Source organism: Sus scrofa, chromosome 8 (genome assembly GCF_054392235.1).
Source record: "Sus scrofa isolate SSC_HxYL_T2T_F1_AM1 chromosome 8, Sscrofa_HxYL_maternal_Yorkshire_Landrace_v2.0, whole genome shotgun sequence".
Classification (NCBI taxonomy): Eukaryota; Metazoa; Chordata; class Mammalia; order Artiodactyla; family Suidae; genus Sus; species Sus scrofa.
In genome coordinates, this window is record NC_139390.1 from 116,658,358 (window position 1) to 116,674,464 (window position 16,107).

A 16,107-nucleotide genomic window follows, 5' to 3' on the forward strand; every position below is an offset into this window, starting at 1 on the left:
ACCCACTGAGCAAGGCCAGGAATCAAACTCGCATCTTCATGGATACTAGTTGGATTTGTTTCTGCTGACCCACAATGGGAACTCTTACATATTTTTAAATAACGTTATAATAACAGCCACAGTCTACATTGAGGGGAACACAGAGAATCTTTTCCTTTCCAGAAGGATCAACACATTACTCAAAGAGAGGGTACTGGCTTGGAGATGTCAAGCCTTTGTGAAGAGTGTGACAGGTCTAGACTGAGATCAGGGAGTTCCCGTCGTGGTGCAGCGGAAACGAATCCAACTAGGAACCATGAGGTTGCAGGTTTGATCCCTGGCCTCGCTCAATGGGTTAAGGATCTGGCATTGCCATGAGCTGTGGTGTAAGTCGCAGACTCGGCTCAGATCTGATGTTGCTGTGGCTGTGGTGTAGGCCGGCGGCTACAACACTAATTGGACCCCTAGCCTGGGAATTTCCATGTGCTGTAGGTGCGGCCCTAAAAACATAGAAAAGAAGAAAAAAAAAAAAGCACTCTAGAAAATGCTGCCTTCTTTGACCACTTACTGCAACCTAAAAATAGAGGGAAAGAATACATAAGAAAAAATTGCAAAAGAAATCGCTCCTTTAGGAGACAGTTTTGTCAAGAGCACGGATGTTGATCTCTACTTCCCCGGCCCGGCCTTGAACGGTGCACCATGCGATCAATATTAACTCATAAAGAGGAGGTAATAGAAAAATTCCTGTAAATGCCACATTGGCCTAAATTTTGACTGGGCTCTCCACTATGATTAAATTCACTCTGGGTTTTATAGATACAGATTTAGTTCTTCAATATTGTGTTAGAATTTTCAGTTGCCAGCAAACTGTGAGTGAAATCACTCTCAAGGTATTCTTTCTTGGCCAAATGCTTGGAACCAAGAAATGTATTGCTGACCTCTTATTAGACTGTATGCATATGTTTTTATTTATTACTATTTTAAAATTCAAGCCTAAAAAATGGCTCAGCGGGTTAAGGATCTAGCATTGTCACTGCTGTGGCTGGGGTTACTGCTGTGGCATGGGTTTGATCCCCAGCCTGGGGGACTTCCACATGCTGCAGAGTAGTCAAAAAAAATTCTGTATGGCCTATTTTATTTCTCCCCTATTTTGTGGGGAAAAGAGAAACACTTTCAGCTTTGGGGATAAGAAGAAAGGAAAAGGCTGTTATTTTAATGAGATTATTTTGTAATTAACTTATTTTGAACAAATGAATTGTTTTCAAGCATCAGCCCAGGGTAAAGTAAGCAACGTTAATATCGATTTTATGAGACTGAGAGCCAAAGGAAGATTCAGAGAAAAACCAAAATACCATGTGATTCTTTGGGTGTAGCTAGGAATTTACCCTCAGGAATAATTCCCTTAGCCCTAAAACAATGTCCTTAACCATATGAGGACTCGTTTTCTAAAAAATGTTGGTCTCAAATCCAATGTAACTCAAAGAGTTTATAGTACAAGAGTAGAGGTCACTAGATTCATGAAAATAACAAAACTGTACTTTCCTCTAGTTTTGGGTGGCAGATTAGATTCTCCATATCTGGGAAATTTGTAAAAAGCAAGGGAAAAGCTATGTTCTACTTAGGGCAGGAATAGGAGTTCAAGTTTGGGTTAATATTGATAGAAAGTTTTAGTTTTTTTTTTTTTTTTTTTTTTTTTTTTGCTATTTCTTTGGGCCACTCCCGCGGCATATGGAGGTTCCCAGGCTAGGGGTCGAATTGGAGCTGTAGCCACTGGCCTACGCCAGAGCCACAGCAACGCGGGATCCCAGCCGCTTCTGCAACCTACACCACAGCTCACGGCAACGCCGGATCGTTAACCCACTGAGCAAGGGCAGGGACCGAACCCGCAACCCCATGGTTCCTAGTCGGATTCGTTAACCACTGCGCCACGACGGGAACTCCAAGTTTTAGTTTTTATTTTTAGCCTGTTTTATTTTTCAGAATGTCTCAATAGACATTTACCATGAAACTCTCTCTTGCTTTTTTGGCATAATATTGCATTGTGAGACTATACGTTCTTTTCCTTCAAGAGAAAATGAACTCTCAAATCCAAAAAAAAAAAAAAAAAAAAAAAGAAAACCTGGACAAAAGGAAATTTGCTGAGAAGAATGCCATTATTCTCTTGCAAATCCTTTTCTTTCTCTTATTCCACTTCCTGCTGTCTCATGCCCAGACAATGATACAACATAGTTTCAGTGTGGTGACTGGTGCTATAAAAATGCAGAGTTAAACAGAAACCTGCAGTACCTCCTTCAGGGTAAAGATGGCTCTGTCAACAGAGAAAGCCAAAAGCCTAAAAAGCATAGGAGGAAAGCAAAACTCTGAATTAAACATTTTCTGGGTCCTGATTATTTTTAAAATAGAAGCATTAGCTGCTATATTTTTAAGCAAAAAATGACAAAGAGGAAGGTTTTTAATCACTACTGAGGACTAGTCAGCCAACACATTGAAGAAAGTTAGACACAAATAATTTCCTATTAGCAAATAGTATTAAATAAGGGAATATACTACTTTGTGACACTGGGTAAAAAAAAATCTTTCTTTAGAAACCCATCAAGTCCCTGGGCTGTGCTCTCATCCCTCTGTAAAACTAGATGTGTCATTTATCAAGAATAGAGAAGACAGGAGGTCCCGTTGTGGCTCAGCAGTAAGGAACCCAACTATCAGCCATAATGATACGAAACAAATCTGACTAGTATCTGTAAGGACATGGGTTCGATCCCTGGCCTTGCTCAGTGAGTTGGGGATCCAGCATTGCCTGTGAGCTGTAGTGTAGGTCACAGATATGGCTCAGATCCCTCACTGCTGTGGCTGTGGGGTAGTTCGGAAGCTGTAGCTCCTATTAGACCCCTAGCCTGGGAACCTCCACATGTCGAAGGTATGGCCAGAGATCAAATCCAAGACACAGATACCACAGCTATGGCAATGTGGATGCCTTAACCCACTGTGCCATAGCAGGAACTCGAACTTGTCTATGTAACAATGTTTCCATTATAGCAAGAGCAACATTTGTTTGTTTGTTTGTTTGTTTTGTCTTTTTTTCTTTTAGGGCCCACCGCACCTTCAGTATAGGGAGATTCCCAGGCTAGGGGTCCATTTGGAATTGTGGCCTCCAGCCTACACCAGAGCCACAGCAACTTGGGATCCGAGCCGCGTCTGCAAACTACACCACAGCTCATGGCAAGGCCAGATCCTTAACCCACTGAGTGAGGCTAGGGATTGAACCTCGTCCTCATGGATGCTAACTGGGTTCATTAACCACTGAGCCAGGATGGGAACTCCCAAGAGCAAGGGTTAAATGTTGGTTTTTAAGTTATATTATCCCATGTCAACCCAAATGGTCCAACACCTGGGACCTTAATTTTGACTGTGACAGATTCTGTGACATAATTTACCATCCCACTTCAGACATCTCTGTTCTAAAATTTACAACCAATCTTTAATGAAGACAGAGCACTTTCCAGACGGCCAGTGTTTTTTTAAAATAACAATTTCTGGAGTTCCCATCTTGGCACAGTGGAAATGAATCCAACTAGGAACCATGAGGTTGTGGTTTGATCCCTGGCCTCACTCAGTGGGTTAAGGATCCTGTGTTGCCATGAGCTGTGGTGTAGGTTGCAGATGTGGCTCGGATCCTGCATTGCTATGGCTATGGTGTAGGCTGGCAGCTGTAGCTCCGATTTGACAGGTGCGGCCCTAAAAAGCAAAAAACCAAAAACAAACAAATCCCCCCCAAAATTTCTGATTATAAATGTTCCAAAATTTACTTGGAAAACAAAATAGAGAATTTTTTTTTTTTAGGGCCACACTAGCAGTATGTGGAGGTTCCCAGGCTAGGGGTCAAATCGGAGCTACAGCTGCCGGTCTACACCACAGCCACAGCAATGCAGGATCCGAGTCACATCTTCCACCTACACCACAGCTCACGGCAACAGGGGATCCTTAACCCACTGAGCAAGGCCAGGGATCGAACCCCCAACCTCATGGTTCCTAGTCTGATTCGTTTCCGCTGTACCACGATGGGAACTCCTGTAAGAGAGAAAATTTAAATCACCACTACCCAATGACAAAAAGATAAGCACCATGAATATTTTTCTCTCCAGGATGTGTGTGTTTATATTCCCCTCCAATCAAAGGTATGTATTATCTGAAAACTGGGGTCACAACTAAGCATTATATGATTTTTAAAAATTAAATACCCATCAAAAATGATTTTAAAGTCTGCATGACATTTTGTCATTGTGGCAGTTTTATATTTATCATTGCTCTCTACGGTTGGTACATGTGGACAGTGTAACAGATTCACAGGTCAAGTGTGAAATAACAAGTCCTTAGGGTTACCTTAGGCGCATGGGAAAGTGCAATTTACCTGATAAAGTTAAGGACAAGCAAATTTAAGCAGGAAAGAGATGAGCACAGGGGTTAGGAACGTGGGTGCCTGGATCCAGGGGACGAGACCTAAGGGGATTGGCACTTTGCGCCTCACAGACCTCGCATTTTCTTTTTTTTTTTTTTTCTTGTCTTTTTTACCTTGTCTAGGGCTGCTTCGGCGGCATATGGAGTTCCCAAGCTAGGGGTCTAATCGGAGCTGCAGCCACCGGTCTACACCAGAGCCACAGCAACGTGGGATCCGAGCCACGTCTGCAACCTACACCGCAGCTCCCGGCAATGCCGGATCCTTAACCCACTGAGCACGGACGGGGATTGAACCTGCAACCTCATGGTTCCTAGTCGGATTCGTTAACCACTGAGCCACGATGGGAACTCTTGTGTGTGTGTGTGTGTGTGTGTGTGTGTGTGTGTGCGTGCGTGCGCGCGCGCATTTTCTATGCCTGACATCTAGCTAAACTGAGCATCAAATGGCAGTTTGGAAGAGAATAAAAAATACCAGAGGAGTGACAAGCAGTCTGGAGAATGAATTTGGAAGCCGCTCTGGGTGCGTGAGGGGCAACACTAATCTGTACGGATAAGGCATGGACCAGGTGAGCACAGACGAAGTCCTCTGAACAGTCTGGAGTCCAAGTCTTTTTCCCAATCGGTTGAGTCTTGGCATCACTTCGAGCTGTTGAATTGTTCAATGCTCAAAACAAAAGTTAGGGGGCCCGAGGCCGCTCAAACTTGGCAGCCGTCAGAGCTACCGGGGGAGGTGTCTTACATGTTTGTGGATTTTGACTCGGAAGCCACATTTCTGACGCTTTGGAGCCTGAAGGTTGGGAGGGGCCGTTTGTAACCCCAGCCGCAGGTGCAGGCCCCAGAGGGTGACCCAGGAGGAAATGCGAAGTGACACCTAGTCCAACGCAGCGGCCGCGACGGGCGGGCGGGGTAAGGGGCTCGGGGCCCCCGCCAGAGGGCGCCAGGACCTCGCCGCGCGCCCAGGGGTCCCGGACGCCGGGCAAGACCTGAAAACGTTCAGGTGCGACGGGAAGGGCGTGTGACCTTGGGGCCCCGGAGGGCTGTAGGGGGCGCCTCCTGCAAACCCATTCCGTACTCCGGCTCCCTCGGCTACCGCCCGAGCCGAGCGAGGGCAAGATTTTGTTTTGTGTTTTGTTTTAAAAGCCTTCTCCACCCCCGTACGGGCTCAGAGGCTTAAATGAGAGAGGGTGGGAGGGGTGAGGGGGGCAAGTGGAGAAAAGAGGCGCTGGAGGACTGAATGCCTTCTTTAAATTACTGCTGACACCTCGGTTCCAGGCCCCTAAAATCTCAATCAACAATCCATTAGAACTCAACAGGAGTAAAACGAAATCCTCGTTTAAGTGTATTTATCCGATCTCCTTTCTCTCTTTCAAATGCTAAATCCATTTCAGCATATGCCCCCTTCTTTCTCTCGCCTTTCTCTCAAGACTGGCAGCCCATACCACTCTTGTAAATATGAAAGATGCTAATCATATGACATATCACGTCTCCGTCGGAGCCGGAATAAAGCCTTCAGATTTGGGATCATTGCCTCCAGACAACAGCTTCATCAGCCGGAAAGTTGGTTTTTTTCTCCTTTCCTTCAACTCTCAATCCCTTCTTTGTCTGGAGTAAAATGCAGCCGACTCGAGCCACCCAGGCCATATGGTTCACTCTGTATTTTCTTAGTTGAATTCTGAATTGTTTCTGTGACTTGCGAAGTTTTTTTGGAAGTGCATATAAAGACATAGAAGAGCTACTTGTGCAGGGAGCGCTGCCTGGGCGCGCCGCGGCCGCCCCCTCCCGGCCTGGAGCCCCGGACTTCGCGGTCGCGGCTCAGGGTTGTGTGATATCTGCAACGGCCTTGTCGCACCGCCCGCCGGCCGTTAGGCCGCCCCTGCGGGGACCTCTGGCAGGGCATTCTCCGTGGCTTGCACCGCGCCTGGCACGCAGTAGGCGCTTGAGAAATATTTGGGGAGAATGAAAAAAATAAATAAATCAGCTACGAGGGTCGACCTGAATAGTTTGTGTCCTAATGGATCCATGAAAATAAAAGGTAGCCTTGCCATCTTCCAACCGTGTTACATTACACTGCTTTATTGTCTACATAGCACAGGGTTTTCTGACGTGCAACTTTTTTTCCCCTTTAATCTGCACATTTGAATGTAAGCTCTCTGGGGGTAGGAATGGTGCCTGTCTGGTACATGGCGCTGTTCCCAGGGGCTGGTGCAGTGCTTGGCACACACTGGGTGCTCATTAAGTATATTTTGCATGTGGAAGGGAAGGGATGATTGAATAAATGAATGAAGGAGTTAACATAGAAAGACGATACTGTTTCCCCAAGGTACAGATTAAAGAACTTTTTCTGCGAAATATTCGAACTTATTTATCCAACCTCACCCTTTTAATTTGTATCATCAACAAACAAGAATTTCCAGACAAGAATTCAGTGTTTGGGGAGGTTATGTTTTTCCCTAGTGAGGAGAGGGGAGGGAAAATCAGCTTTCAGATCTTTATCCGTTGCTTTGAATAAGTTTTGTGTTTTTCAGGTTCGGGACTGTCCGTGAGAGGGAGCAGGCTGCCAAATTTCCTTTCTCTCTGTCTAACTCCTTACACAAACCCCAAAGGGTCCTTTCACCAAATCATTAAATTCTACAGAGGTGGTCAAGCTCGCACTGCTTTTCATGAAACGGAGAAAGAAAAGGGTCCTTGAAGTTTAGAAGATGCCCAAGGAAAACTCCTTGAATGACATCAAAAGAATGAGTTTCCATAGCTGTTGAAGCACGAGGGCCGTGTATCCGCACAAAGAGGGACGGGGCACCGGGACGGGCCCACCGCTCTGTCCCAGGACAATTGGGTCACTGAAATAGGGAATTAATTACCATTGGAGAGTGGGCAGCCCATTCACCACTGGCTGAGTTTTATTAAACGCCAATATAAATAACAAAACAACTCTTGTGGCTGCACTATTCCTACACGCCAAAGGAAGGATTATGCTGGGGATTAACATCTTAAAGTCTATGAGACTTTCTGACTCAAGGCTCGGAGCTGGTAATCGTGTTTGTCTCCTGGTTCAGCGATTAGTGCTCTCTTTCTTGCACTTTCCCCTGGATAGCCAATGTCCCTTTTTGCAGGCACAGAGGGGTGGAGGTGGGGGGCTTCTTCCCTAGTGGGTCCCCAGCCCCCCATTCACGCGCCGACTGTTCTTTTCCCCTTACCTGAGGAAAACAATCAGAAAGCTGGCAGAGACTGACAAAATCTCCTACAGTGATTTCTTTCATTCGTGGGAAAGAAGAAGGGCGCTTGGGCAGCGGGTGGCGTAAGGAGTGAAGGGAAGCCTGCGGGGTGCTGCCTTTCGGGAGCGGGCGGGGGAGGTGGGGGGGAGTCGGCGCAGAAGGAAGGGAGCCTTTCAGCACCTGCCGGGAGGATTTCGCCGCCATCAAGACGACCTTGTGTGTCAAGCTCATTCCCGGAATGTTTGGCTTGGGGCACCAAAGCACATTATGCGGGCTTAGGGCAAGGGTCTCAGGAATGGGGGTCCGGCCGGGGTTGGGGGCAGGTTACGATCTTCTCCGCCTCTCGTCTCCTCTTATAGATTCATCCCCGCCCCCGCTTCTCCCCAAATACGGAAGGGGGAGGGGCTGACGACGGGAGGCGGCGGCACCGCATGCTAGCTCGGACCTCTGCAGGACTAGATTGACAAGTCTTCCTGGGACGGGACCCCACGGGAGTACCAGGGTGACGAGGTGGATTCTGTGCAGGGGTCCAGTAAGAAGGTGGGGTGTGAGTTTGCGTTGTTGTTGGTCTTGACTTCCTTGGTTCCCCGCAAGGGGGCCGCCGGAAAACCCGAGCTCACACTGGCTTCCCGCGCTCACCATCACCAGCAAGAACTCTGGCCCGGTGAGGGGGCCCCTGCGAGAACGGCGAATCGTTCCCACTAAGGCCTCCCCAGCTCTGGGAAACTGCGTTTCTAGTCCCCAGCGGAGAACTAAACCTACTCAGGATTGGCTTTGTCTCTCCATTTCTCGGCCTTTCTGGGAGCTCACCAGCGGACTAGGACTCAGGCTCCAAAGCTACTCTGGGCAGACGAGTCATCCTGTCCTCTTAGCAGCGCGCAGACCCTCCCTCCCCTCGCGGGCAGGCGGTTTACTGCGAACTGGAGGCCGGACAAACTTTTGCTCTTTTACCCTCGGGGAAAAGCGTCCTTCTCCACCCCGTCACTAATTCACCTGCAACAGCAAGAGGGGGGCGTGGGGACTATTTGTCTCCTTTGGCCACTTGTGAGGTCGAAGTGTGGATGGGATGTAGCCTATGGCCCCACAGCAACACCTACCCTAAACTTTAGGGCTTTTGGGTCGTCTCAAAGTTCAAGCTTCTTAGAAACAACAAAGACTTTCTAAAGATCTCCACCCCCTTCCCCCCTCCCCTTACTTTTCTCTCCCTACACGCACTGGGGCGGCTGGGGGGGGGGCGGGGAGGGCTTTCTTTCTAAGGCTTGGGGGTGAGTTTAAATCACTGGGCTCCCATTTCTTGATAACTGCCTGCTTTGAACTTTTGTTCTCTTAAAGTAGGATTGCACACTGAAAGAGGGGCTGAAGATGAACAGTTTGACCCTGTAGGACAGTTCACGCAATGGACAGGAGCGGCCCTCGGCCGCCAAACTCACTGCCGCTATTGACGCGCTCCCCTCCCCCTTCGCCTAACATTTCAGCCTCGTTTCATCTGGACAATCTTTTAGACCACACAAGCGCCTCTTGAATTTATTTAGGATAAAAGAGTGCTAGAAGAGTCCAGCTAAGGAGGATATTTGGCATTAGCCACGTCTTCGCAAATCTGAGTACAAATCGAAATGGCTTGCTTTCAGCAAAACCCAAGCAAGATGCTGAACCAATAGAATTTTGCAACTGAGTGTGAATGGCTGGTTTCTGGATTGCACTGGGGTGTTAGACTGTTCTTGGGGTTCCTCTCTTTTAAAAAATGATACTCTTCATAGGGGGAAATGTGTCCAGGAATATTATCAAGAGTGATGTTTCTCTTGAAGACTACAAAGCAAACACACAGCCAAAATTCTTAGAATTCCAAGACAGTATAGAGGGTGACTTTTTAAAAATGCCTGTAGTTTGCACATCACTGCAAACACACACCACTGTACATACCCAAAGAAGCCCCAATTTTAAAAACAAAGTTATATATAAACTCCATAATATCTTTATATTTATATAGAGATCAATTGATGTCATTTGAATGTGTATATAAGCTTAAGTTTCTTGGCATACTTTTTCCTTTCAAAGGAAATTTCCAGAATCAGAAATGTGCAATTTACCCTCATAATAGTTTACTTTTACTAGATAACTACACAGGATACACTTATATAAGCATTATTAATGTTTTACGGATAGTATAAAAAGTTTGGGTTTTGACAAAGGGAAAGCATGTGCCCTTTCAGCACACCATAAACACATAAAATCTTGGGAGAACATAAAAACTGGGGAGTCAGACACCCAAATACTATTAAAAATCAACTAAAAAAAAATCCATTGTGTTTTACAAGCACTAAGTTAGACCCAGCTTGATCTCAGTGTTCATTTGGAGTTATCCAGTTTTCCTTTAGGCCTCCACTTAACTGGATTCTGATTCTGTTCTTCCCCCAATATATTTTATCATCAAATCAACCCAGCACTTTCTAGCCAAATGAAAAATTTAAGACCTGTCCAAAGAAGTAGGTTCCTGCTGATACTAAAATAAAACTTTTTTTTTTTGCCTTTTCTAAGGGCCACTCCCGAGGCATAAGGAGATTATCAAACTAGGGGTCTAATTGGAGCTATAGTTGCTGGCCTACACCAGAGCCACAGCAACTCGGGATCCAAGCACGCCGGATCGTTAACCCACTGAGCAAGGGCAGGGATCAAACCTGCAACCTCATGGTTCCTAGTCAGATTCGTTAACCGCTGCACGACGACGGGAACTCCTGAAATAAACCTCCCTTTGCTTCTACTACGTTAACCTATTGGCTTTTCTTTCTTTGCAAGCTATCCAAAGACTGACACTCCATAATATGTCCCATCACTCCAGTACGTGCTCTTAGTAGTCTTATTTCCTCAGAAATTTCCTTTCTCACCCTGTTTCTTTCAAAATTAACACCCAAATCCTGCATGTGCTCCCATGTGTTTCTTCCATTTTTATGCCCACTAAGCCAAGACCTTTGAGGGTTTTCCTTTAGCAGGGCTGTAAAGAGTATTTCTTTGTTTGGTATCAGTGATCATCACCTATAAACTAATGCCACTGTGTGTGCATGCAGCCGAGGTAAGCACTTCTGGTGTCCACTACTGACACATCTTTCGCTTGATCCAACTCTTTTATGAAGTTCTTATTCTGCAAGTTCACACAGAGACAGAGACTCAAGGAAGTGTGCACGAGGCAGATGCTGTATTCTGGAGATACTGGACGTTTTTGTCCTTTCTTTTTAAATATCTGCACTTCTGCCAGGAGAAATGAAGCTGTTCTGAAAGGACTGAGGAAGGAACTGGGGAAATAATGCTTTTAAATTTAGAGAATTTGTTTTTTAAAGGGGAGGAGATGCCAAGCACAAACATGAACCAGCAAGGTGACCATCATAGCAGTTTTCAAATAATTTCAAGACAAGAGGAAGTCTGAAGGTTGGGCACCTGCCGTGAGTAACAGTCTCTTTCACGGGTTTCTAATTTTCATTTTCTTTACTTTGTGTCTTGCAAGCCTGCTCATTACCTCCCTGCAGAAAACATTAAACAAATTAAAACCACGCCAAAACACTTTCATCATCCCTGTCTCTGAAATACAACTTGTTTCCAACGTCAATGAGCCAGAGATCACAGACACTTTCTCTCTTGCCGCTTTTCACGTTCTAACATTCCACCTGTGCCTTGCTTAAACCTCATTTGCAAAAGGGACTCCTCTCCAATCTTCTGGAGTCCAGATCCACCCCTGATCTCTATGTACCATCTAACACTTGGCCCAGAACCCACTTCTGGGGGCTCGGGTTCTGTCCCTAAGAAGTCGGCCACTCTGACAAGAGGGTGGGCGTCAAAGTGAGGAGGAGGAGGCGTGAGGGAGTGCTGCTGAGCAATTCTGAACAAGTTCCCTCCGAAGTCCAGTAGCCCTTCAGCTCTTTTTTCCCATTGAAAAGCCGGGAGAATCAAGAGTATGGGCCCCATGTCCCTACAACGCCCCCCAGCGCGGAGCAGAGGTCATGGAAATGTCAGTGCAGCCCATTCGCTGGAGGGAGGTGCTGGCTGCCACCCAGGCGGGATGCCTCCTTGCTGTACCGCCCAGCCATAAACTGGGGTTAACCCCTACCCCAAACTAAAAAGCCGTAGCAGTGCTCAGAGCCTCAGTTTGTCACAGTAAAACGAGGAGTCCCTTTTAGTTCTAACATGTGAGCGCTTTTCTTCTCACACCCTCTGAAAGCCCGTCTACGGCACCCCCCCCCCCTCGATCTCCCCTGGCAGGAAACGCCTCTATGAACCTGCCAACTGCCTCACTCTCCCATGTGAGTCTCTCTGGAACCTAAACACGCTTGCCCACCAAGCGCCCACAGCTCGCCACCCACACCCCATTCCTCCTTTAACTAAATGAATGCATTTTAAAATCGGTCACCACTTGATACAGCTCCTAAGAAGCTTTGCCAACACACGGCCGGCAGCACCAGAGGGCTAACTGCTTTCCCCGGGATCCTGACCCCCATTAACTAATTCCTCGGATCCCAACGTCCGGGAGCTAGGAGGCTGGGCAGCGCCGGGTGCGGTGCCTGTGCGCGCGCGGCGGGGGCGGGGGGTGGGGTGCAGCCTCGAGGATCCGGCGGGGGCTGTCGCCTTGGTCTCCCCAGCGGCCGCCAGCGCCCCGGCCCCTAATGAGCCGCTGAAAGGGAGCGGGCTCCGGTGCGCGTGGCTCGCAGCCCTCCCGGAGTCCGGGACGCCGTGATTGGCCAGCTGCGCCTCGCGACCTCCATTCATTAATAAATTAGCGGCACGCTCCAGCCGAGCGCGAGCCACCAATCACAATGGGCAGCGGCGGCGACAACAGCCGCAGCTTGAGCCGATGCCGCCGCCACCGCTTCAGCAGTCCGACCGCAGCCTCGAGCTCCAACAGGAGCTTTAGAACCATTTTATGCTGATTAGATAAAGGGGGGAAAAGAGAGGCGGGGGGCGATGGGAGGGGGATGGATGGCAGGGCCTAGGGGAGGGGGGGAAGGGGGTGAAAAAAGAGAAAGAAATGAATGATGATAATGCAATGAAAAGAGTAAGCCGGAGAGGGAAAAGCGGGGGAGAAGGGGGGCTGGCACGGGAGTGGGGAGGAGGCGGCGGCGGCCGGGGGTGGGGGGAGATGGGGGCCCCGGGGGCAGATCTGATTGTTTTCTCGGTGGTATATAAGGGGTTTTAAGGAGAGTCGTGTGCCAGACACGCAGCCACTGAACCACAAGCAGCTTCGCTTTAACTGGAGTGCCTGAGAGTCGCGTGCCGGGAGCCGCACCGCCGGGGACTGACTGACAGACAGACACGCACCACCACCAAAACACACGAGACCCGGGCGGGTCACCGCGGCCGCCGAGGCTCTTGGCAACCTCGCGGGTAGGAGAGGTCCCCCGCGGAGCGGCGCCGCAGTAGCGCCAGGTCCGCAGGGTTCCAACCCGCAGAAGGCGCGGCGCTGTGCTCCGAGCTGAGCGGAGAATCGCAGCACAGTCTAAAGTAATAGCGACGCTGAGGCACATTTAGAGAGCCAAGTAAGTAAGTATCCGCGCTGGGCCTTCCAACTTGGAACGGTGTTTCCCGCACTCTGTCCCACCACACCCGAAAGCCTCTTGCTCCCGCTGAATCGGTCGCGGGAGCCGCATTCCCTTCCCGGGAGGGAACACAACCGCCAGGGCGGCCCGCAGCGTTAGAAACCCACTTAGCGGGCGACAGGGTCGCAACGAGGGGCGCTCCTGAGCTTGGAGGGCGCTGGCGGGGTTTCCTCCCCAACTTACGTTACTCCTTGGCGCTGTTCGGAGCCGGTCTTCTCCGAAGCGCGCAAGAGGACGTCCCGGTGACACCAAGAACTTGCTTCTGCTTCTGTATTAACACTTAGTTCGGTTCTTTCTCCTTCACCGCTCTCTCCTCCAGGATGTTCGTCAAGTCCGAGACCTTGGAGTTGAAGGAGGAAGAGGACGTGTTGGTGTTGCTCCGCTCGGCCTCCCCCGCCTCAGCAGCTCTGACCCCGCTGTCTTCCAGCACCGACGAGGAGGAAGAGGAGGAGCTGCGCTCGTCGGGCGGGGCGAGTCGGCCGCGTGGAGCAGAGGCCGGGCCCGGGGCGCAGGGCCGCTCGCCGGGAGGAACAGAGGGCTGCCGACCCGCGCGGCTACTGGGTCTGGTGCACGAGTGCAAGCGGCGCCCCTCCAGGGCGCGGGCAGTTTCTCGGGGCGCCAAAACTGCCGAGACGGTGCAGCGCATCAAGAAGACCCGTAGATTGAAGGCCAACAACCGCGAGCGCAACCGCATGCACAACCTCAACGCGGCGCTGGATGCGCTGCGCGAGGTGCTCCCCACTTTCCCGGAGGACGCAAAGCTCACCAAGATTGAGACCCTGCGCTTCGCCCACAACTACATTTGGGCGCTCACAGAGACCCTCCGCTTGGCCGACCACTGCGGGGGCGGCGGCGGAGGCCTGCCGGGGGCGCTCTTCTCCGAGGCAGTCTTGCTGAGCCCGGGAGGCTCTAGCGCCGCGCTGAGTAGCAGCGGAGACAGCCCTTCGCCTGCCTCCACGTGGAGCTGCACCAACAGCCCCGCGCCGTCCTCCTCCGCATCCTCCAACTCCACCTCCCCCTACAGCTGCACTTTATCTCCTGCCAGTCCGGCGGGTTCAGACATGGACTATTGGCAGTCCCCACCTCCCGACAAGCACCGCTACGCATCTCACCTCCCCATAGTCAGGGACTGTATCTAGAGCTCTGCTACACACGCCAGGCTTTAGTGGGTACCCTTTCCTGCCCTCGATCAAGCCCTCCTCCCACCCCTTTCCTGCCCCGCGCTCCATGCCCTAGAAACCGTCTCACTACTCAGAGCAGGTGTAGCCGTTCTAGTTCCTCAGCTGTTTGTTGCATTCCTAGGCTAAAGGCTTCCTTCATTCAGACAGGCTCCCTAATTTATTGGTATGATGGAGCTTACTGTCAAAGAAAATAGTAGAGGTGTGGGGGGAGCATTTGTTAAGGCTAACAAGATGCCGGGAAGAGATGAAGGGGGCTTGTCTAAAGAGTTCGCAGAGCCGACCGATGCCCCTCCCCTCTCTCGGAGCCGTTCGTGTGAATCTCCCAGGGGGAATGCAACTGGTTCCAGTGATCTCTTCACCTTTGCTTCTACATAGAGATGTTAATGTCGAGTAGAAAGAAATGTATCTTAGCATCTGAATGATTTTACTGGTAATAATATTATCCACTGATTTGCAATGGCTGGCATCTGCTTTCTTCCCAGTGCTGTCTGCGGGCTGTGGGAATTTCACCTGTCAAACCAAACTTTCCCTCTCTGATGTGCACTTTGTTCTGTTTCCCAGATTCGTCACAATGCCTATTGTCCCGCCCTTCTCTTTCCTTTTTCTTCTCCATTTTGCCATCTGTCTCTTATGATTTATAAGGGGAAAAAAGTTGTTTTGTTAGAGGGCCAGGTTAGAAGTCATTGTATAATTTGTAGGCTTTGTAATGATTGAATGCAAGCGTGGAAATTTAGGCTGAACTCTCTATCAAAAGGAAAAATGTGGAGGAAAAGGGAAAAATCAGGAGGGAGGACTGCTTCATGCATTATTTATCTCGACCTTTTAGGGGAGAAGGAACTCCCCCATTCTTTCAAGAGATTAAAAATAAATCAACAGACTGAAAACCTAAGCAGACACGGAGCATTATCAGAATCAGCCACACACGTGTTTCCTTCTATTTATTATAAAGAAAAATTTCATGGGAAAAGTATGTATTTTTTGTATATTCTACAGAGTTTATTCTAGTATGTATTTACATATTGGAAGAACAAGAAAATTGTTCTTGTGATTAAGCTATAAATAAAGTATAATTTTCATAATTTTTGTGGTTGTATTATAATTTTTTTTCCTGCTTAGGTGGTTTTTAGAAGAATGAGTTGCATTTTTCTGAAATTTTCCCTATATCAAATTAAGTAGATGACTTGTGTTTTTCATCTGTTTGTATGTAGAATTTCACTGACACACAAAGTCTGAGTGATCATAGGAAGCTGAACTCTACTAGAGACACTAACATTGACATAAAAGTTACTCTCAATACAAACCAAACTTGGTTTTTAAGAAATCAATTTCTGAGCAAGCAAGATTAGTGGGGAAAAAGGGGGGGGTTTAAATGATAATTAAGTCATGATAAGCACCAAAGTTCAGAAACTTTGATTTCAAAAAATAGTGAAGTTGAAATTTCTTGGTAGAGTGAGCAGAAATTTGGTTCTTTCACTTCTCAGAGTTTCGATTATTTGTGAGCTGAAGCAACTGGACAGTGATCTCTAAGGTGGCTTCCAGCCCTACCATCTGTAGTGTAGCAGTGTTTATAAATTCATTACTGGAAGCTGATTTCATATTAGCCAATCCAATCTTTGTTAACATAGTTACATGGTCAAAACTTCCTCAAAGAGAAAGCAAAGACGATTTCCAATCTTCAGGATACATAATTCTGTAACTTGC

At 48.4% G+C, this 16,107-nt stretch overlaps 1 protein-coding gene across 2 annotated transcripts; it reads left to right on the forward strand.

Moving 5' to 3' along the window:
• Positions 1 to 12,840: 12,840 nt before the first annotated feature.
• On the forward strand, positions 12,841 to 15,482 carry NEUROG2 (neurogenin 2). Of its 2 annotated transcripts, none has more exons than XM_021101670.2 (2): positions 12,841 to 13,169; positions 13,545 to 15,482. In XM_021101670.2, the coding sequence occupies exon 2, from the start codon at positions 13,546 to 13,548 to the stop codon at positions 14,362 to 14,364; it is 819 nt and encodes a 272-aa protein (XP_020957329.1). In that variant the 5' UTR covers positions 12,841 to 13,169; position 13,545; the 3' UTR covers positions 14,365 to 15,482. The 2 variants fall into 2 exon arrangements, with proteins under 2 accessions (XP_020957329.1, XP_084829310.1); XM_084973184.1 differs by having other exon boundaries at positions 12,841 to 13,165.
• Positions 15,483 to 16,107: the final 625 nt, after the last annotated feature.